The sequence below is a fragment of the Macrosteles quadrilineatus genome, unplaced genomic scaffold, assembly GCF_028750875.1.
Source record: "Macrosteles quadrilineatus isolate MER2022 unplaced genomic scaffold, UCM_ALF_1.0 Scaffold_7__1_contigs__length_78375512, whole genome shotgun sequence".
NCBI lineage: Eukaryota > Metazoa > Arthropoda > Insecta > Hemiptera > Cicadellidae > Macrosteles > Macrosteles quadrilineatus.
In genome coordinates, this window is record NW_026542600.1 from 45,302,315 (window position 1) to 45,325,894 (window position 23,580).

The 23,580-nt window shown below is 35.2% G+C and overlaps 2 protein-coding genes across 19 annotated transcripts in view; both read right to left on the reverse strand.

The window, feature by feature from the left end:
- Nucleotides 1-11,660, reverse strand: part of LOC128998552 (uncharacterized) — a 39,878-nt gene extending 28,218 nt beyond the window's left edge. Inside the window, exon 1 of the mRNA XM_054424739.1 lies at nucleotides 10,324-11,660. Coding sequence (XP_054280714.1) covers nucleotides 10,324-11,272 — 949 coding nt within the window. The 5' untranslated portion in view covers nucleotides 11,273-11,660. The remainder of the gene's footprint in view (nucleotides 1-10,323) is intronic.
- Nucleotides 11,661-17,113: 5,453 nt separating this feature from the next.
- Nucleotides 17,114-23,580, reverse strand: part of LOC128999167 (glutamic acid-rich protein-like) — a 47,832-nt gene continuing 41,365 nt past the window's right edge. For all 18 annotated transcript variants that reach the window (XM_054425549.1, XM_054425561.1, XM_054425560.1 and 15 more), the window contains 3 exons: nucleotides 21,267-21,573; nucleotides 19,765-20,048; nucleotides 17,114-17,981 (listed from right to left, as the gene is read on the reverse strand). In XM_054425549.1, the coding sequence (XP_054281524.1) occupies nucleotides 17,709-17,981; nucleotides 19,765-20,048; nucleotides 21,267-21,573 (864 nt within the window). In that variant the 3' untranslated portion in view covers nucleotides 17,114-17,708. The remainder of the gene's footprint in view (nucleotides 17,982-19,764; nucleotides 20,049-21,266; nucleotides 21,574-23,580) is intronic.

Here is a 23,580-nt window from a genome sequence, read left to right on the forward strand (position 1 = left end):
GGATCAAAAATATGAAAAACCAATTTTTACCCCATAAATCCCCGATAAACCACCGTTCCCATGGTCCGATCGAACTCGTTCGAATATAGGTTTACACGTTTGTACCAAATTTCATCAAAATCAGATCCGTTGCTCGAGTTATCGTGCTAACGGACACACACACACACACACACACATATACATGAATTTGAACGAATGGTGTTTTTGGCCTCTAGGGACCTCAAAACGAAAAAGTAAATCGGTCCTGGGTCCAGGTCTTACCATGAGTACTACGGTAATAGCTTATTCTCTATATGGGAAATTCGCTAAAAAAAACTAAGTTAACTGTGGTAGTTTGCTTGTTTATAAACATATTTTATTCTGCGCTACCGGTGTTAACATTTCACTAAAAACACACACTTAATTACTTTCCTTGTAACAGTAAACCTAAGTGCTCATTGAAACTAATGTTATGTAAAGAATAAATTTGACTTGTTTATCTTTGGGTGCAAATCTAGTAAGGCAAATGGAAATTCGCTAAGACTCCAGGTTTGCTGCTTTGGGGATATTTCTAGATTCGTCGTAACGAAAACATAACCTCTCTTAGAAGTTTTCAGTAGGCCTAGTGATTATTAGTAATTAAAACCCGGTCGTAGGTTAAATAGTGTAAGCAACTCGCGTAAATAATGTTAACGCCACTCTTAGAAGTTTTTTTTTAATTTTTCTACTCGGTTCGTTAACATTTTCTTTACGCGATCGTTGCGTAATCTACTATTGTTTTATTCCATTTTAATGAACTTGCACATGCCATTTGACAAGACACATTTTAAATACTTTTATAAAAGTTCTACTGCTCAAGTTGCTGCAATGTTTTCATTTTACAGAACTTACAGAACAGAACTTACGTTTTAGACTGTTATGTTATCTCCTGTTCCAGTTCTAGTTATCACACACACAAGTGGTTACCGGTGGTTACACTCCGCGTAGTTCGTTCTCCTTGTTACACAACGTCTGTTGTGGTTTCAATATACATTTTACGCGCAATTATTCCGTTTACAAACGAGCGTGTTTAACAATCGAAACGTGACATTGGCGAGCGTTACAAACATTTCCAGTGCGTTACTCTTACACAACGTATGCGATACTACTCCAGTAATACAAATAGTGGATACATGCACAGCCAAGGTGGCTGTGATACATGTCAATGGCCGACGAGTGGGCGTGCTTAAATGATAACTAATTATTTTTTATTTCCTCTCATAATGTGCATATATGTTTTAATATTAAGTCGGCGCGTGTGTATACCACATGGATATTGAAATCAATTTGGATAAAAGTTCAATATTTTGTTGACACAGAAAGTAACATTTATACAATAATTGAATGTGCACTTGATAAAAAGAAGGTTTGTTGAACAAAGTTTCACGTTTATAATTACAACATACTAATTACTAGGCCTTCTCATAATAATACTCTAAGCCAAGAAGACAGGATCATAGGAGAACTAGGTCACCAAAAGAATACTCTTGCTGGACTGTCTGTGATCAATTTCGCTATTCCTTTTTAATATACATAATACTAGCTTCGCAACGGAGAGGGCACTGAAGAGAAAAATTGGATGTTTGAATCTGTTGTATAAAATAGTTACACATCCGCCTTTGGTTTCAGGAACAAAATTTAATTGGACCTCTTGGTTTGAACAAATATCTTTTTTAAAGCTAGAAGGCGCCCTAGTAAAAATTATATGAGACGCTGATGCATGTATGAAGATATTGTAACGTACGATTTAATTTTCAAATGATTTTCACTTACTTAAAAGTTTACTTAGTTAAAAAACTTACATGTTAAAAGTTAATAGGTAAAAAATAATTGCACAACATAGGGTGCTGTAAAGCAAAAAACAATGTATAATGATTTCACATAAAACAGGTGCCCTAACTACTGAACTTTTGTCAGGCATTTGTGCTGCTCATTCTGTAAATCTGACAGTAAGCAAAAATAAAATTACGGAAAACTTGTAGTACATTTTGTAAGAAACCAACCCCTATACTAAGAGCATTGAAAATATGTTTTGGTCGTTCCATTTAAGCAATGTTAAATCATGTTTATTTTCGGGCCAAAATCGTCATTTGTTTATGTTTATGATCCATACCGGTATTTTTCTAGTAATCGTGGTATTTTACCATCAGGGCACTCAATCGTAACCACTCATGAAATACAGTTCAAAATTATGTTTTAGATTGAACAATAGCATGCAAAAAGTAAACTCCAAGTATTTTTAGTATCCTAAGTAATAGAAGAAAGTATAAGTAGTACCTGGACAAAAAATGGTAGTATAATATTGAAATTTAGTTTGTAATTTGAATGAAAAAGCAAATAATAGTGTAAATAGTCACATACATGTTTAAAAATAAAAATATTTCTTTTAGTTTTAGAAACATTCATCTATTACAAATCTTGAATTCAAACATCACTTGTTAATCAGTTTAAATTTGTAATTTAAACAAATCGCTACCATATCAAAATAATGATAAAAAAACATTTTCACATTGTAATGATCCTTCTGTTTCCATGAAAATATACCAATAAAACTATTCTCATAATCATAAAACTTTAGAATCTTGGGAGCATAACCTATACATCTTAACCTCTGCTCTTTGAACTGTCAAGTTAAAGTATTTACAACTGACTTCAATTAATATATTTGATTACAGTATTTACATTATTCCAATAGTTTCATAACTTTACAGGCCGGTGGGGCTTGGCCCTAAGGTTAAATACAAAATTATGTTAATCGAGGCTGAGACGAATCCAACGAACCAAAAATCATTAAAATCGGTCCAGCCGTTCTTCAGTTATAAGTGGTGTAACAAACACGACTTTGTTTTATATATTTAGATGCCATTGAAATTTTTAAATAATCCAACCGATTTTTGAATTTATTCAAATGGTAATTGCACTAATCTATCAATATTTTTCTATGAACCGGGTAATTTGACATCGAATCCAAAAACTCCTTTTGACCTCGGAAAGCCAGTACGTATTCCTAGAGGTACTGATGAATGGAAATGTGTATTGGTACTATTATCAGTACAATACCAATACGTATAACTGTATATAAATACTATTACTGTTCAGTACACACCACCAGACATAAATGCGTAGGTATATATTTTTTATATATTTGTTATATCGATTTATATTTACCGACAGTTATAAGGGAGCTTATTTATTTAGCTAATAATGTTCCTATAGTATATTCAATATCGGCCAACTACTGAATATCACAAGTAATTTATTTTTACTAAAAATACAACGGGTAATCCACGGTAAAAACACATGCATCTATAAAACATTTAGCTTCTTGTTAACAATGGCAAATATGGAAATGAGCCATGCTTGGTAACATATTGTATTCCAAAATACATCACTCTTAAACCATAGGCCTATAATATATTTATCTAATATTACTCATAGCATTTAATCATTTTCAGTGTAAGTGTAAAACACCGGCTCAGGACGTTGAATATTCATAAAACCATAGCAAATCCACCAGCCGGCCGTGGCTCCAGTACCGGGGGGGAGGGGGGGAAGGCACTTGAACGTAACGGTGCGGATTGTTTTTGCCGGGGACAGAAGGACGATGCTCTCTCGGTTACGTAAAACTTGTATTCCAGCAACATGATTCGCGAGGTACAAGCCTAGGGAAGGGACATTGTTGTCGACCAGATCAACTGAATTGGGTACATGTGAATATGTAGAATATATACACATATATATACGTGCATTTTTGTAAGTAAGTACACAATAAAATTAATTGTTGGTCTACTACACTGATCTGAGAGGTTAGCGAGGGCTCAGGTAGTAAGACAGGTTTCTGATCTAAAGGGATTGTGCGTTCACCTCTTAATATGATATGGGATTTCATTTTTACAGCATACATCGGTATTTGTCTCTTATCCTATAAAAATGATACAATCTTTCAAATACTGTCGGTTGCATAAGGCGTTGATTATTGACTTGATGGTCATAACAAGATTTACATTTTCATATTACTAATTCTTCTTAACCTTAAATACCTTTTGAATATTAGCTTGCAAGTTTCTCTCTGTAATTTTTGGGAATTTTCATAATATTTTTACTGTAGCATATTTAAAACAAAATATGATGTAATCTTTTTGAACATTAATTTTATTAACGAAGAAAGTCATTTGTGCAAAATGGAATCATTGAATCACTTTGGTTTGCATAATTATGTTTATACATTCATTCAAAGTTTGATTGACACAGAAGGAAAATTGTTTGTTATAACAATTTAAATATTTATTTAATTTATATTTATTTATTTATTTATTATATTATATATTATAATTATTAATTAATTATTGTTATTATTATTATATTTATTATTATTATATTATATTATTATATTATATTAAATTATATTATTATTATTATATTATTATTATTTATTTATTTATTTAATTTATTTATTATATTTATTTATACATAAACAATATCTGACAATATAGTTTTCTTGCAGAGCACGGGTTACCGAACAAAAATTATAAGACCTTTGAATCTGGATTACAATTATTGCCTGACAAAACTTAGTTTTTTCTCTTCCATTGAAACTGTTTTGTTTCTGTTATGATGTACATTTTCCATTGTTTTAGTTATTTCACAGTTAGGTCTATGTAACGCTCAGGTCGACGACTTAATCATCACTTTGTCAATATGCGTGCGTATTAATGAATACCGGAGGCTAACTTTGTTCAATCCAAATTCCATTTATCTGCCAATAAACAACATTAAACGACATGGTATTATTAGGTGAGGTAGTTGATTTAAAGAGATAATTTCAGGCGTCTTTCACCTTTATGAAAACAGGAGAACTCAGACCTTTGTCAAATGTCACCACAGTTCAACACACACAAACACACGTTTAAAATACAAAAATAAATACTAAACATTTCTCAGTTCCGACGTTTCGCCGCACCAAGTCAACGTGCGGCGTTTTCAAGGTACTTCTCTCCCAAACGCGGTGAGCGTCTAACAACGACATTTGACATTTGCCAAAGGACTAAGTTATCCTGTTTTCGTTTTCATAAAGGCGAGTGAAGGCGTTAAACGCATTCCTTCATTTGAGGTTCAACCATTAAAGGATTCATGTACAGTACAGACAGTTTACAGACAGTCCTATGCCAACTATTGTCTATGGTTGTAGTCCGGCGTGGGCAAGTGTGTGCGTGGTTGTACAAATCAACACTTTGTCACCTCCTCTAGTCTCTATTTGGTCACACTATATTCTTCGTCCTATAGGGTCGTCAGCCGATCTAATCTATATCTGTAGTGATTTGTACGTGTTAACTATCCACTAAAATAATCTGCCAGTACAATTTAGAGCCGAAGAATGAAATTTGTATGGACAACGTTAGGCTAAAACTGAAATAAAAATTATAGGATAAAAATATTAGTTATATCATGCACGGGCCATTGACATAGTAGGTAACTCATTCCCATGTAAAAGCTATGACCAGTTCTAAAATGATAATCGAATTGAGCGCCTGACAGAATGTAGTGATGTCACTTAATCATTTCTGTTGTATGCACAAACCTTGAACCAAACTGAAAGGACAACTTATTGCAAACTGTTACTCTTATGTCATATAAACAATTACAGTTATCATAATTAAGGGAGAAGGTAGAATTTAGACAAGGCACTCTATGAAAGGGTTAATCCACAATGTTCTCTTTGACTAAGAAACTAACAAAACTACAACTGGACCATTATATGGATGATGTATATTCCAGCCTCCAGTTGATACTGAGTTGTAACTACAGTTCTTTATATGGGGTTCTTTGTGATTTTCCAACTTTGTCTGGGTTTGTGTATAAACTCGTTATGCTGTCTGCTGAAAATGGGATAGATTCCAGATCCCAAAACCCAGAACACTTTGTTGAACCAATCGTGATGGAAACTTTAGCAATAATCCTTTACATTAAACTAAAACTATAAGGTTATATCGATGAGGATCAACTCAAAGCTACGAAGAGAACATAATTATGTTGGCATATTTGGAGCGATTTTCTGTTAGAGAGCTAGTGTCAATTATTACTGATATGGTTCGACGAACAGAGAATATAAATTTATTTCTATCATATAAAACTCTAGAGGGACTTGTGAATCATGTATAAGAAATCAACCACTCTTACAATTTTGCGAGGAAAATGTGCATAGAGTTTTAGCCTCCGATGTAGCAATGTTTAGAAAGCTGTATGTGCAAGCACGCTTCTTCAAAATTTCCATATTTTAGTTCCTCTAATCGCGTTAGCTGAAGGCCGCTTTCACCAAAATTGCTTAATCGCCAAACAAAGTATATGTTTTCGGGGATATGGGCGTAGTTCGGGCACATTATAGCCTGCGGTGGCTAGGTGGCAACTTTCGTGTAATTGTAACGTTATAATGTGACCCTCAGTAATAAGTAGTGGCTTGGGTAACTAGTTCATCCATGGTAATAAACTACTGAGAAGTTTGGACTGAGTCTATGACTAGAAATCACCCAAAGTTGTAAATACAACGAATTGATATGACCTTAGATGTGATTATGAGTTGCGATCATAATACAGGGTTGAAAGTGAAAAAATGTCATTAACTTAGTTGTAAAATTTTAACAAACAGTGCATCAGTAATACTGTTCAATAACCTCCTATTAGATAAACTCGTATGGACTTAAAGATTTGCGAAATGTTTTTATATATTTGATAGAAGATGAAATTGCTATGGCATGACAATAATATTATTATACGTAATGCTATAATGAATAATTTTCATTGGTAATTATTAGTTGGCAAATCTCTGAAGATATAACGACATCTCGTCTAAGTGATATCTCGTCCAACATCTAATTTCCTACATAAAAGTGCCAGCTCGTCCAGCTTAAATTTACAGTAGTTTGAGAATACTAATTAACTGTAGTGCCATCTTTTCCACGTGTATTATATGGTCACTATTCATTGCAATAACGCTTTGTGAGCAGTGCGCATTGATGACAAGGAAGGCCCATTGTTTACGTTTACACCCTGCCACCCTGGAGCCTACGACAGCGTATCACGTCAAACTCCAGTGATAAGAGGCCAGTCTCACCTGGCATCACATCCAGTTCATCTTGACAAGTTGTCGTCTGTCAAGTCCTGATAACTGCATTAAGGGAGAATAATTGTTCTTCTTGGAGAGAATATTTAACGAGCAGCTAAAAATAATTTAAAATAGAATACCTGCATCTGTTTAGTTTTTAGTTGGAAAATGTTAGTTCAATTTTTTTCACTGTGCTAATCTAGCTCTGATCGTTTTTTACCATCTTTATAATTTAATAATAATTTATACCTGGATAAGTTTATATATGGATGTGATCCGCACTAACTATATAAATTTTCAAAACAATTTAATAAAATATTCTGGTCGTACCAATGAAGATGAAGTATTGACGTTCAGATAGGCTACTAGGGTAGACATCCCAACCACAGTATATGGATTATTCCTATTCAATTTTGAAAGGGGGATAGAACATGGTGCACTCACAGAGGCTGAAGATCAATTAAAATACCTTCATTTTTATTTTCCACATTGGCTAACTTTTACAGTGGATATTTATTACCGGTATCTAATCCTCCCCATAATCAAAGGTGTTCGGGTTTGAAGGAACCAGAATAGAAATATTAAAGGGAGGGTAATGTCCTCAACAACTCTAACTGTAGGGAACATTGATTGATCAATATTGATCAAATATTGAATAATCTTAGGTTTAAGCGCGTAAGTAAACCGAGTCATCGTTTGATTATACCACCAAATATTTTACAATGGAAAAATAGTGGCTGGTTAGTTACAGATTTGCTTGTAGAATATCTGAGTCCGTTAAGAAAGTTGCATCGTGGTTCAGTGATATCTGACGAAATTAAATAAAAATATGATAAACAGCCAGGACGCACCTTCAGAGGTCTCGCTCCTTTTAATTACTTGCCAAAAGAAAGGTACTCGGAGCTGGGAGCGGTAAATGAATACTTGAGGCATTTATCACGCTTTCGCCGGTAATTGAATCTGTCAAAGGATGGCGAAATGTTAGATGACAAGCCCGGAGGGACCCGACCCCCTTCTGCTGGTCACAATTGGAAAATACTAACATTTTGGTACGGTGTGAAATAATATGCACGCCTACAAGTAGGGTATTTAATTAATCACGAGTGATATTTAAAAGGACGTTTTACGGGTTTATATTGGCTATGTCGTTACCTAGTATCTTTAATATCAATATCAACCGAGTCAATATTTTTGGAGTTGTAGAGGAATATTAGCATAGATGAAGTTTCATCTATGATATTAGGCAATCGTCTGCGAGCATAGTTTGAAGGATTTACTTTTAGGTTTTATTGCTGCATTGGTACTTAGCTTGGGGTTTAAATAAGAGTTTATTTCAGCGAGGTTGTAGATTGACAAATGAAAACGATTGACCGTTTCTCATGATCAAATGAGTGATGACGTTTAGCGTCCACTGTAGTTTATTCATTAATCCCAGCCGAGATCTGACGAAAAGGGATTCGCACAAGTATGTACGCAAATATATTTTGCTTCTTTATCTACGCATTTCACTTATTTTACTAGCTAAGAAAGTAATGGTTGGGATAACTACATATTTGGGTCGATACATAATTTCTACATGTTTACTTATACAGGGTGTTCAAGGTGTCACAAATTTCAGGGGCTGATAGTACTAATAATTTTAAACAAAAAGGTTCATATAAACATTGGTCGAAAACAATTTTGTTCAGCCGCTAGCCGCCATTTTGAATTTTTTATAAAATAATTTATATATCAAGAATTATTTAAGGTACGAAAACCAAACTTTGTAAATACATTTATTGTTTCAAGAAGCTATTAAAAAGTGTAGTTTTCTTTTAAATTAACAAAATGGTGGCCATTTAACATCTTTATACATAAATTACTAAAGTATCACTGGTTTTTTGAAAGAATGTCTACGACACCTTTATTTAGCATTTTGAATTCCCTATCAAACTATACCAAGTTCAAAAAGATTGAATATAAAATAGCTGAAATAATAACACAATTCTTAGTTGTAAGATGGGGTAGAATAAGGCTAAGCTAATTACGTTTGCCTCATTTTACAACTGAAAATCATGATATTTCAGCTATTTATTAAATTCTTAAATTGATTTGTACTATCAGCCCCTGAAGTGACACCCCTTTATGAACATCCTGAATATTAAACCTTTACAAGACAGTAAATCAATTTCGAAAAGTCACACGGATGATTATCACAACCGAAGACTGCAAGACTGCATTCCAACAATCGATTTTTAATTTATAGATTTTACCTAATTTATTAAGTTGCACTCCATTCACACATCTAAACCAACTCGGTACTATATACTTTAAATAGAATAAATTAAAATGTTTTAGGAGAGGAGATATATTAAATACAGATAGTAGTTATTATAGACACTGAGTAGTTCGGAACTGTTTACACGGAATGGCTGTTGCAAGGAATATTCCCTAATGTTAGGATATGTCAACAAATTATTATACTTTGCCGAGTCATTATTTTAAAGTGTGTTTCCTTCAAAGTTGGTGGATGGAAATAATAGATTTTTTCTAAATTGAGAGTTTATGGAGACGGTCATTTTAAGCACGATTTCTATTGTGGATAATAATAGTAGACTACGATTTTCTGGAACAAACTTTATACATTTGATGCTTTGTTTTCACGTTATTCCCATGTTTTAATCTTGAATTTGTTTTCTTATTCAAATATGGCATTTCAGTATTTGTGTGCTATTGACAATATTAAGCAACTATTGACCGGTACTGTTGAATAGTTAAATCAACACGTGGTCAGTTCAGTAAATTATGTAAAAAGTACAGTATTGTGTTACAAGTAACGTTCAACGAAAGAAGCCAAAACGGGGATTTAACAGGCTTGTCCTAAGTTGGAAATTTGTGTTACGAGCTAATGAGCTTACAAAGTTAAAGCGTTAAAGGTGTTGAGTCTTGTATTCATTATACCGGATCAACTTGATACATTTTCCGTGTACCGGATAAGTAAACACAACTCAAGGTTAATAGGAATCACTCTCCCGTGAAATATTAAGATGTTGCGAGGCTCTTCTGTAATATGTAATAGATCTCAGACCTCACATAATACGTGCCGCACTGTTGTTTCTATAACATTCAACCATTCTACCTTATAACTTACAAACCTGCCTCTCCGTACAAGACAGGTTCCATCATACAAACTATACAAAGACTATCGGCTAGGTACAATGACTCACCGGAGGTGGACTGGTTGTCGAGGAAGCGGTCGGGGTCAGGTAAAGGCGCGGGGTCGTGGTCGGGACTAGGAGCGTGGTCACTGCCGATACCACTGGACCCTCCACTAGACCCCACGGCTGCTACTCCAGGACCTCCCGTGGCAGTGACGTTGACACCGACGATGTTGCTGTTGAGACATCTCCTCGCGTTGATGTGCGATAGATTCCCTTTCTGACGATGCACGGTGTCGTAGTCTCTAGGAGGCAGCAGGATGGGCGCGTGAGCCTGCGACCCCTTGGTACCCAGCTTCTCCCTCAGCTCGGCAGCCAAAGAGTCGTACAGATTGGCGAGTCGCTCTGGGTTACCGACACCGGATAATCGCTCGGAAGAGGATCCTCCCGAAGACTCCGACTCCCTAGTGCTGCGACCATCGGACCCCGTGACCGGGACTCTCTTGCGTGTCTGAGGCCCGAGCAAGCCCTTAGCTGTCAGTCGGGCCTCTATCTCTCCGAGTTTCTTCTGGTTGTCTGGACGATCTATGAGGACCCTCAACTGACGATGCAGAACTGTGGCAGTCTCGACAGAGTCACATCTGTAAGCATGTACGTGGACCGGACACTCTGTGACGGGGTTGAACAGCAGCAGTATACACGCCACCAAGTCTTCTTGTTGATGCACACAGGTTACCGCGTGGTGCGGGATGAAATGTTTCACTACTTCCGGCTTTCCGGATGCTTTAGGAGCAGGTTTACCTCTCGCTATGGCGACCCCCGCTGCCGGGACGTTCTGGACTATCTTTAACCCCTTGTGGCTGACTTGGAGTGTTACTTTGAATGGCTCCACTTCCCGCTCCCGGTCGACGAGGTCGCGGACGACGGGTGCGATGTATTCCAAACCTCGAAGTCCTTTGGCCTCCTGTGCACCGAGGAACCACACGTAGTACGAAGATTTCTTGATGTCCTTCCTCATCGTGGCGATATATACTTCACAGCACTCGACTTTGCGCGACACCTTCGCGTTCCACCGTTCGGGTCTCCGATGCTCGCCCGGATGAGCGCATGCTAGGACTCACTGCGCACTTTTAAATTTTGTAAAATATGAAAACACTGTCAAACGTAAACAAGCCGATTGACAATTACAACGGTAAACAAACTTTCACTGACGAACATGCGTGTGCACTGAAGTATCTATACACCACATGTTCCTTGTGACAGTAACTGAGTGAGTGGGTCTATAGTAGTTAGTGTGCGAGTGTCGTTTAGCATGCGGTCACGGGGCGTAGTGACTATGACTACAGTGACTAGTGACTAGTAACACACGACTCTGACGGTGTGACGTTGCGACGTGGACTGACTACCACAGCCACAGCCACAGCCACAGCGGGTCGCCCCCTCCACCTCGCACGTGACGACCGGTCGGCCTCGATTTCACATCCACTATCCACTCATTCCACTCTGCCCTACGCGCATCCATCGGCCACCTTGCCACCTTACGCCTTACACTGACCTAAAACACTCCAGCACCTGCACTAATGTCACCCGGTCCTGGAATTTCAGTCTATGTGTGTTCCGGGGATAATTCAATGTATTAGGGTACACAACTACAGTATCAGTGAACGGGGTTCTACGTTATACAAAAACATTATTCTTCCTATTTTTCTCCTTTTTGATAAACATTATAATCTTATCATTTGAAGTTCCCAATACTGCTCAAGTGCAATTGTAAGTTTTTATTTTTGAGCAGTCTAAAATCTTAAAAAAGGAGTCTAAAATCTTAAAAAAGGAAGAATTGTCTGTTTATGGTTGTATTACAAAATTAATAAATACAGTACACGATTAATTCAAAGTCAGTGTTACGAAAACAAATTTAATCTTTTTGGGCTATCAGAATGAATAATATAAATCTAATCTAATTTTGGTCGGGTTTTTAACTGGGTAAAAATGTGGTTCGACCCTAAATATCCCAATATCCATCAAATCTAAAAAATAAAAAAAGTAAAAAGATACAAATGATATTTTTAATTTAGGTAGATTTTTTCTAGCATTTTTCTCAGGGAAGTTTTATTCCTGTTTTCGTAATTTTCTGCCCTTAGTGGTTTGTTCCTTAGTCTATGTTTGAATGCTTCACTTTTGTAGACTATTTGTGCAGATATTGTTTAGATCATTTAGAATAATATTCTTAAACAATCATGAATTTTGAAATGAAATGCTGCTAATTTGTTCACATGGTATTTTAGTACAATTTATACACACTTAAAGGAATTTTAAGCTAAGAAAGAAGTTCAAGCAACCAATAAGATTTGGAAACTTTTAATATGATAATAAGTTTTCTCTTAGAGTAAAGATCAAATACTTCATAGTTTAATCAGTGAAAGCGAATTCCATATACATATGAGAACATCAATATTATCTGTAGTATAATATATTTAATATGTATAAAAAAATCAAAAACAGTTAACAAAGTACCCTTTTTAAAGTAATTATTTTATTTTTAATAACAACATGTTTCGGAGACTAAGTCCATTATTAAGTCATATTCACCATATATAATATATAATATATTTAATATATATAATATATACAGTATTAACCAGTAACATCCTTTAAAAACAAATTAAAACAATATATTGGCCAATATAGGTGGCCAAATGATATGTTTTAAAATATTGCTTTCTGGCTGCATAGTTACCCTCATTTATAATTAATTGAATTAATCGGTAAAAGTTAATAACAAATTATAGCAACCCAGAAGAAGCACAGACACAGTTTTGTCGATGTCTTCTGATTCCACAGACCTTTATTTAAAATTCATAACAGTTTAATTATTTTTTTTTCAATAAAATCACAATTTAGTTACATTAGTTCCTTTATTACTCTTTTTATGTTATTTTATTGTATTTGTGTTGCACATTATAGATGTGTTTTTATATGGTAAAATATATTAGAGACAAGATTTAGATTTTCTGCTATAAACAAGGCTACAAAACAAGGCAAGTTTAAATTTTTTATCTTGTGTATTTTTGTTAAAATTTGTATGTAGCAATTTTATGTGTAGTGTAACAAACCATTAATTAATTAATTTCTGTCAACTATAGTGTTAGCAAAACGGGAGTGCCGATGGAAACCTGTAGGGGTGCGTGCTTTTGAAGGGACTTGACCTGGTCTCCATCGGCACAATGTAAGTTATTTTTGTATATTGATACAGTTAACCTATTACTACCTATTATTACCTATTACTATCCTATAACATTCGTTTAATCAAATTATTTAGACTTTTATCAGGTACATACCTTCCCGTGAACAGTTCAACATAGTAGTGAAGGAATCACAACAAGTTTAACCTATTCAGGCATTGTCAAGTAATTATTTACTTTCCAATAGGCGAAACATGTTGTATTCTAACCACTTTTACAGTATGTTAAACTGTTGACGTGAAGGTTATAATGCCATCAGACATCTTCAACTGAAGCAGTGGTCACAGTGGAAAAATGTAGTTTGTGTTATGTGTTTCTACCGTGAAGACACTGCTTTAGCTGAAGATGTCTGATGAGCATTGTAATGCGGAAACGGCTTTAACGCAAGTTACAACTGAATGAGCTGTAGACGAAGGTCGAACCTATTTTTAGTTTTTTTTATTTGTGTATGTCTGTAAAAAAGAGGCTTTATAGCTAAAATATTGTTCTACTGTTAAAACTCAATTTTAATAAGTTGGGTAATCTGAGTAATATAGTTGGTATAATTTTAATATCATTGGAAAATTCTAAGTGTCTAACCCAAAAATTTTTTTTCGTTTGACACCTGAAAAGAGAGAAGCATTGGAATGACATCTGACACCTCTTGGGTAAATGTCTAGGGATTTACTCAAAGCAGAGGTGCCCATCCCCCCCAAACCCAGAGGCGCAACCCCCCACCCCAATTTGTGCTGCCGTCTATTTAAACCTACCCTACCCTCACCAATTTATCTGACAATTTTCCCTTTACCTCATAAAACAAGCATTTAAAGTATTTAGTAAACTTGAGGTACGAAAAACAAACTTGCTGATAATCAAAATTAAATGTTTAATATGAAACGTCATTTAACAATACATCAATATAAATCTAACTAATGGACGAATTAGAAGTTTTTCAATTTACAATTCAGAATCTGTACTGTCAGCCAATATGTGTGCTCAGTATTGCAATAGACAACGTCTTCAAAACGTACAACAATATAGGCCTACTCGGTGAATTACTCTACTCCAACACAGTACAACTGTACAATATATTAGGTGGCGTTAATTTTTACAGGGCTTAAGAATTAAAACAGCTTTAAGTGCATTAATAATACTTTGGCAAAAAGTATATTGTTTCAAAATTATAGGCAGAGTCACGAAATAAGACAGACTTGTTGCTCGCCACTCCCAGGCCGCCTTCTACTGTACAAAAATCGCCGGGCAAAATACCCAAAGTATCTCTTAATAAGTGCCACCAGTACAAAAGGTTTTTGTGACGAAGTAATCTTATAATTCATTTTGATAGCCCCAGGATTGCCTTTTATGACTAATAATGGTAGAAACGCATCTTGTCAGACAATCCGTTTGTACACAAAACACGAAACGATAACAGATAGGCCTATCAATTCACGCGTGTATTGCCGCGGGCAGGACTGGAAGTAAACTGAATCAGGTAATTACGGAAAGACGTGGTCTCTGGATTGGTGTTTGTGTTATCAAAAGCTGAAATTGGACTAATTCTAGTGACGGAGGAGAGTGTTAAAAATATAATGGGATTCATAATTGATTTTCCATTCAAAATTATTGACAATAATAACCAATTTATATGCTGGATGGTCTTGACATTCTACATTACTGCAGAAAAGGAAATTTATTGAGTTTGAAATATACATAAAACTATTGACAGCACACATTTTTTTAGTGAAAACACTCAATTAATTATGAATCCCATTATATTTTCAATACTCTTCTCAGTCACTACAATAGTCCAATATCAGCTGTTGAAAACGCAGACGACAATCCAGAGACCACGTCGGTCCGTCATAACCTGAACCTGATTCAGTTTACTTTACTTACTTCCAGTCCTGCCGACGGCAATGTAGGAATTGACAGGCCTATCTGTAAGCGTTTCGTGTTTTGTATTAAATGTTTGTCGTATTCTGACGACACCTCCAGAAGTGGATCTTTTTTAAATCCTGATTCCTGACGATGGTGGAGTTAAAGAACCACCAAAGCATATGTAGCAAGTAAAATTCGACACTGGTATATTAAGGATTGTCTGGCACGGTCCGTTTTTACTATTCTTAGAAGCTATCTTAATGACGAACGGCAAAATGTTGTTGGTGGTGATAGTGAGCTACTTAGAAACACTTTTTCGGGCTGATTATACAAAATTATACATTCATTAAGACAGCTAGAAAAAATATCCCCCCCAAAAATCTCAAAATAAGTCCCCCCCCCAAAATTCCTGTGGCGCAAACGCGCCACAGTACCCCCCCTCTGGGCACCCCTGACTCAAAGGTTAGCTTGTACAGGATTATACAGACGGAGAAGTCCTTAAAGCATCCATTGAATATGATTATTGGACAATACCATAGAGTTAACAAACTCCTTTAAAGATTTACTATTTTTAAAAGACTGCTGAAGGCAACTTTATATTTTATGTCAGCACTAGCAGAGTGTGATAATATCCATGCACAAGGCATGTATCATGTAAAGCAAGGGGCAGGAAGGAATTGATCAGGTTCCAGAGTTATGAAATGCCTTTGAACCTTAGCTATAAGGCTAAGGTAAAGAGCATTATTCTTATAGTTTGCAGAAGCTGTATTGTTTGTAGTTTCATTTTAAACTAGCAGAGTACCCGTCCTTCGTACGGGGTTGGCATATAATTATAAAATGCTTGTAGTTATACTCAAGCTTTGCGTTTGCAATGGGAGAGGATACAGTTTGATAAAATTTGGTTCTTTAAATTTATGGTATACTATAGTATTACACATCTACCATAGCCATAATGTTCTACCACTTCACCTAAACACTAGAGAAAAATAAATTATCAAACATTCGCAAAATATCACAAATTATTCATGAAATTAAAAACATAAACATAACTGTAAACAATCCTACTTTGACAGTTCTTATTGCATATCGCAGTTTTTTGTTGTTGGCTAGTGTACCTTAGGGGTCGCCAGCCCACAAGAGGTCTCCTGTTTAGTTGATAGATACCTTTGAGGGGACATCAAAGCTAAGTAAACTTTGCTCAGTGATTGCTGAATGGACAAATTGAATGGGATTGCTTTATGGATCCCCAATAAACAGAGCTGTTGTCAAATAGAGTGGAGGCTGTTTCCCTTCCCTATTTTATTCATACAATCACCTCTTTTTTGTATATGCAAAATGGATGATTTATGAAATTTTACATATACCTTCAATCTAGGTGAAAAATAAAATAAGTATTTCTTTGTTTGGAGAGTTATTTATCTGTGATAGTGAGTTGATGTTGTCTGAAGTAATTTTGTGGGCATTTTCCATCGCTGATCATCAAAACACTAATTAATGATGGAAAATATGCGTAGTAATTTTTATTAATACTACTTGGAGCTATTACCAGAATCTTTAAGCATTAACAATGAACCTTAATAATTGTTGTTTTGTTTATTATCATTAAAACTTTTAATTATTAATTAAATTAAGTATTGATTGTATTAATAAAACTAATCAAATCATTGACTCTAGTTTATGGCATAGCTTTAGTTCTAAAGGTCAATCAGTCAAGTAGACAAGTTAAGACTTTTTTATTGCTGTGGTATAAAGAACCATAATAATCTTTAAAATAATTTATTCAAACACAACAAAATATGGATGTATAAACACTAATCAATAAATAAAGGCTTCAAAATACAGTATATTACATTCTTAGAAAAATATATAAAATCTTGTAATCTAATGATTTGTACATTCAAAGTAGTTGGTGTTTTCACAGAAAAGTTGTTTTGATAGTCAATTCAAAATTAACACAATGGCAATGATCACTGCAAACATAGAAATGCCACATTTTTCTGATGCCTGAAGATTTTCTAGTACTGTAAGATTTTGTTCTTAACTTTTAAATTATCAAAGAGGTTGAAGATGACATGATCGCAGAAGAACCTTTTAGTCCAAAGGACTCAACATGGTATTCTGAAATGGGCTCACAAAAGCCAAGCAAATTAAAAATTGGGAAAATTTAATTTTAAAATAAAAATTGTAAAAACTATGAATATCATAATTGATTATGGAGGTGTTCAAAGTCCAATTGCATAGGAGTATACAAATCTTCAGGTTAATCACATTCTGTAACTAACCACTAACTAGACATCACAATCATATACAGGTAAATAATTTAAAAAATTAATTAGTGAAAGTTCAATTTTCAACTTATCCTAACTCAGCCAAAACTGAATTGAGGTCTTCTTGAAGGCTAAGGGACATTTCCTTTTGCCGGTTAATGTCGTCTTGAAGTCTGTCAATGTTTGCTTTTAGAAGATAGTTTCCTTTCTTTAGTGTTCCAAGTCGATTCTCATGGTGCTTGGACCTGTCCTGGAGATTCTTCCTCTTCTCATCCACAGTTGCATCTTCTGGTAAATCTCCATCTGTTGGATCATCCTCTTCACTCTCCTCACTCTCACTTTCACTCTCTGTCTCTGTTTCCTGAAAAGCACAGTGCCGTGTTAGTATAAAGGAAAGAAGCCATAAAAAAAGAAGGAAGACTGTTCTAGAAAGCAAACTGGAGAATAAGTGGTGAAGGAGAGACCACAGGCTTTAGCCAACCAACTCCATGTTTTAGTTTTCTATAAAAAAAATGAGCAAACTCAATTTAAATTCACTTAATTTGAAAATGAAGGAGGCAATTTGTAACAAAAAGGATAAACATAGAATATTTATTGTAACCGAATGACAGTTTGTCTTTGTTGGTTATAAGGCTTCCTGTATTTCAATTTCAATTTATTTATTCATTGAGGAGTATAAATTAATTATAGACTACAGTGTTTGAATAGTGCTAAGGTTAAAATTATTATAAATTAAAATACATGTTAAAAAATGCAACTCACTTTATAGATATGTTTTCTTAATGTCTAATACTCTTGCGGGAAGTGGAACAATTCTTTTAGAGAATAAATGGCCAAGTCGATTAAGAAATGCCCACTCTATTAGCAAGCCAGTGATGCATTAAAAAAAATAGTAATCAATGGATAGTGAAAAATTTGATAGGAATTACAAAGGGACATTATGTTACAAATTACCATATAAAACTTCTGGAATTTAGGAAGAATTGGTTATGAGTATGACTTTGATAAATGGGAGGCAGTTATTCTGACATCCTGTGCATATAAAGTATTATAAGAATGTGATGTATGATTAAATAATAGAATCAACATTTTTGAAAACATGAATTGAAAGAATTTTGATGAGCAACTGTCTTACACTGAGTAAGGAAACTGTGAAATAATAAGTTTTTGGGGTATCGAATTGGTTTATTGAAACAAAATTTAACTAATAAATTCTGAAGGACAAAGAGAGGTTCTAAAACAGTGGAAAAATCTCCGCCCCTTTAGGATAATGCCAAATGAAAGAAACAACTGGACATACGACATCTTTTGAAAATATGCTATTTTTTTTTTAAATGGCCTAAGAACTCATGGCTCAAGTTTTATTCCATCACAGCAGTTAATTGGCTTACGACAACGAAACGTTGTACAAATGTTTAAGAATCCTTGGAGCCTATACGTTCTAGCTTGTAAAACAATTAAAAAACTACAAATAAAATTTATAATCCCACAGTATAGTCGATTTTTAAATTAAAATCACTCTGGTGTTTGAAAAAATATTTTGAGATGGTAAATAACTCTTCAGCGACTGTTTGAAATTAACAAAATTATCATTGCTCTTATTGTGGGCAAATCCAAGATGGCCGTTAGCTTCCATTGACTCCCTTTTAAAAACCACAAAGAACATTTTTAATCCCACAGTATACTAGATATTTAAATTATAATCACTTTGGTGTTTGCAAAAAATATTTTTGGACAATAAATAACTCTTCAGCAGATGTTTGAAATTATCCAAGATGGCCGCTAGCCTCCAAGGACTCTTAAGACCACCTCCAAACTCCCTCCAACCCTTATGCACATTTTCTACGCCACAACACCTCATATATTCTTATCTGTTAACTGGTGATAGTCTTCAATAGCGGAAGACGTAAAGTACAAGACGTTGGTCTCAGAATTTAATAACCTCACTTGGCTTTGACGGGAGAACAATTTTAATTCACCGACAGTCCTGGTTTGATGATCCATAGAGTTTAGTTTTAGTCTATCATTAATAAACACATAAACCTAACACACACACTCTACATAAACTTCAGTCTGTATGTATGTCAACTAATTTCAATAAAGGAAATATGTCATGGAAAAAGTTTGGACTTAAAAACTATTACCTCTTCTTCTTCCTCCTCTTCTGGCTTTTCCTCTTCTCCTTCCTCATCATCTTTCATCAGTTTAACCATTTTGTCCACTTCTTTCTGCAAAGCCTTATACTTCTTTTTCTCCTCTCTAAGTATCTTCTGTTGTTTTCTAAGCTGCTCCCGAAGGATATGGCGCTCCTTCAAGGCAATTCCTTGCTTCTCCTTGTATGATCTTAATTTTGTAGCTAGAAGTTTCAACTCACGCTGAGTTCGTCTTTCTTGAAGAGCAGCTGCATCTTCTTCATTACCTTCTTCCTCTGGAAGTAAAACAAATTTATGTAAGAATAATTTATGTAAGAATACTGAGGAAATACCTAATATAAATACCTAAATAATCCAATATGAGGTAATTGTGGGATTTAAACTCCTTGCCAATATTTCAAAGGTTGTTGTGTATAGCCCCCTCATATTGTATTGGGAGTTTATAAATAAGAAAAAAATATTTTTACTTGGAAAAAGTTATGGATATTAATGTTATTATAGTTAAAGCAAGGCTTGTTGTACAAGGTGATTCAATACATGTTTTGTTCCCTTCCACATATAGGCCTTGGACTGAAGGAATTTGTATATGTATTGAATACTTGAATACATAGTTGTATTCATAGAACGTATGAATACATACCCCCGTAGATAAGCAGGGTGTTAATAGGTCCCTGGTACAGTACAAGAATGAACTGTACAGATGAAATTTATTGGCGAGCTCCAGGATGTGATCCCATGACATTGCTGCCATGGATTCGTCATCCAACGCGCTACTAACTAAGCCAACGACTCAACAATCATTAGGATACTTTTGTCTCCTTCGTAGTTTAAGCAGTTTGACTCCATGATTCTGACAGAATATGTGTAAACACATATTGAGGGATCTTATAAATCAAAATCTATCCCAACACTGTGCATCATCTTTATTCTTTATGGATTTAAATTTCCCTTAAGAATCCTAGTATTTCAAATCAAACACTGTTTTATTAGATTGAATGCTATTCTAGTTTACAAATGAGAGCAAGTAAAACCTTGATGGTTTGCTACTATTTAAACCGTCAAAGTCTAATATCTATTACTGTACAAATAAGAGATACACTTATGCAAATGTGAGTACACTTATGAAATTTAAGTTATTTCTTAAACTATAACAACTTAGCAAAAGAGATTTGGTGAATCTCATTTTGGGTGGTAATTTCTACCCACTGCCCTTGTCAATTATTGTTACAATCTTTTGTCAGTAACTTATGAATTTAAATTATAACCATACACTAATTTTGTTCCTATCACACTATTTATTTATACTGGAAGTTAAATTATAAGTCAGACTCAGATATTCTTTCTCGACAACTTGACTTAATATTAAAGTCATGATTTTTTTTTGTTTTTTTTTTTAAAAAGAGGTTGGCGGCCCCTTTTAACCTTGCATTACCGACTGAGCCACCGACTTACACAAACTCCACACCACACTGCTGTTGATTACTGTTACATACCAGATTCTGTTTCTGTTTCAGTTTCCTCGGTGTACTCAGATTCGTCATCAGATGCTTGCACAGTTTTCCCATTCGGCATGGACGCCATGGAGGCTGCAAGTTTTTTAGATGAAGGCTGCTTGGTAATGGGTGCGCTGTTACGAGCGCCAGACTTCAGCTCCATTTCCAGCTGTTGGTTTTTAAGCCAAGCACTCTCTAATTTAGCCCTGGTTGCATCCAGTTCTTCTGCTGTGTATTTGTACTTTTCTTCCATTTCTTTTGCTACTTTATTTGCCTCCGAAGCCTCTTCTTTTAACTGTTTCACCAACTAAAATGAAACATCAATGATTAAGTTAACAAAAGGTAAAATACAAATGTAAAATTACATTATACTAAAGATGACAGACTTGCCTTGTCAGTGGACAACATATTCTTTACATGAATTTAGCCTACATGAAAAGTTCAGCAAACTTGGCATCTTGGCAGTAATAGCTCCCCAAACCATGTAAGCCCCCATCAGTGTTAAATTAAGACTCTGTTCGTAAACTCAAACTAGCTCATAAACTGCTCATAAAGCTCAATAGTTACACTATACATTTGCTTTGTCATTTGAACTTATTACTACTTGCGGACATTGAGACAAGAGTCATGCATACACCTGAACTGGAGTGCTTGGCATTTTGTAAGTCAGAACTATAACCTCGGATTTATGGAAAAAAGTAAGTTAAGTGTATTGTTCAAGAAGATAAATCTATGTATTTTGTCAACTGGTATTGTAAAATGTAGACCTAGTATATATACAGGGTAAACAACTTAACTGTCCCACCATTGGTATCTCAGAGACTATTTGATTTGGAGAGAACATTAAATGGAGAACTTCAACTTTCTTTAGTCGTGACTTCTAACTGTTAAGATGATTTTTCAATGAGTGATGAGGACCTGATGCTATATTTATTAAATATCTAAAAAAACAAGAGGAAACGCATATTTGTAGTGCATTCCCTGAAACATAAATTTTTTCACACCCTAACTACGAAGGCAGTTCAGAAAATAACCTCCGTTTGCTTTTTGCGTGGGAAATAGAGAGGGTAGCGCCGCCATTATTGCTCCTGCACGTGTCGCAGATCAGTTGGCGTCCAGCCGTGATAGTTTAAGTGTCGTCCGAGTGCTAGTTTTTTTGCCGTCGCTAGTCAAAATGAGTACAGCAATCGTTAATCCCGCCAAGTGAGAGGTGCGTGCTGTGATTCGGGTTTTCGTAGATAAACAGTATTCGGCAGCAGCTATTCATAGAGAACTTTGTGCTGTGTATGGACCTAAAATAATGAGTAAAGGAGTTGTTCGGGAATGAATTTGCTCGTTTAAAAATGGCCGAACGAACGTACATGATGAAGAAAGAAGTGACAGGCCATCTGTGGTCAGTGATGAACTGGTTGAGAAAATCAACCCAAAGGTTCGTGATAACCGACGATTCACCATTTAGAACTTTCGGATGAATTTCCTCAAATTTCCAGGACTGTTCTGTACGAAGTTGTGACTGGCAGGTTAGGTTACCATAAATTTTGTGCTCAGTGGGTCCCAAAATTCCTTTCGGAAAACCACGAGACTCAACGAATGACCTCGGATCTGGACTTTTTGACTCCAAAACAAACGCCACGGCCTGGTGTCGTCCTTCTGCATGACAACGCACGTCCTCATACTGCCAAGAAAACCCTTCCCTGGACTTTTTGGACCAGTTCAAATGGGATGTTTTTTCAAATCCTCCATACAGCCCAGACCTGGCTCCAAGCGACTACCACCTCTTCAGTCACATGAAAAAATGGCTTGGCTCCCAGAGATTTGAAGATAATGAGGAACTGAAAGATGCAGTCACAGGATGGCTCAAGGCATTGGCGGGTAATTTTTTTTAAAGAGGGACTTTCAAAGTTAGTCCATAGGTATGATAAGTGTTTGAATGTCCAAGGAAACTATGTTGAAAAGTAGAGGAAAGACATAGTTTTAAGATGTATATAATAAAAATGTTTTTTCTACTTCTGTGTTTTATTTATAGAAAACTGGAGGTTTCTTTACGAACAGCCCTTGTACATTATTTAGGGATTATGTATTTTCAAATTTCAAATTTTTTTATAATTTTTTTGTAGATGGGTACAGCTTTGTTGAGCTAATGAAATTGAAGACGACGCTGTGAAAATATACACGAGGTTTCAGATTCCTATTGCACCAGGAGATACTTAATCCTTTAGGGTTACATCTATATATTCTATATTTTAATACTGTTGGACAAAAAATGAACCAGATATACAGTAAAACAGTCCAGGAACTGGGTGTGCGAGCAACT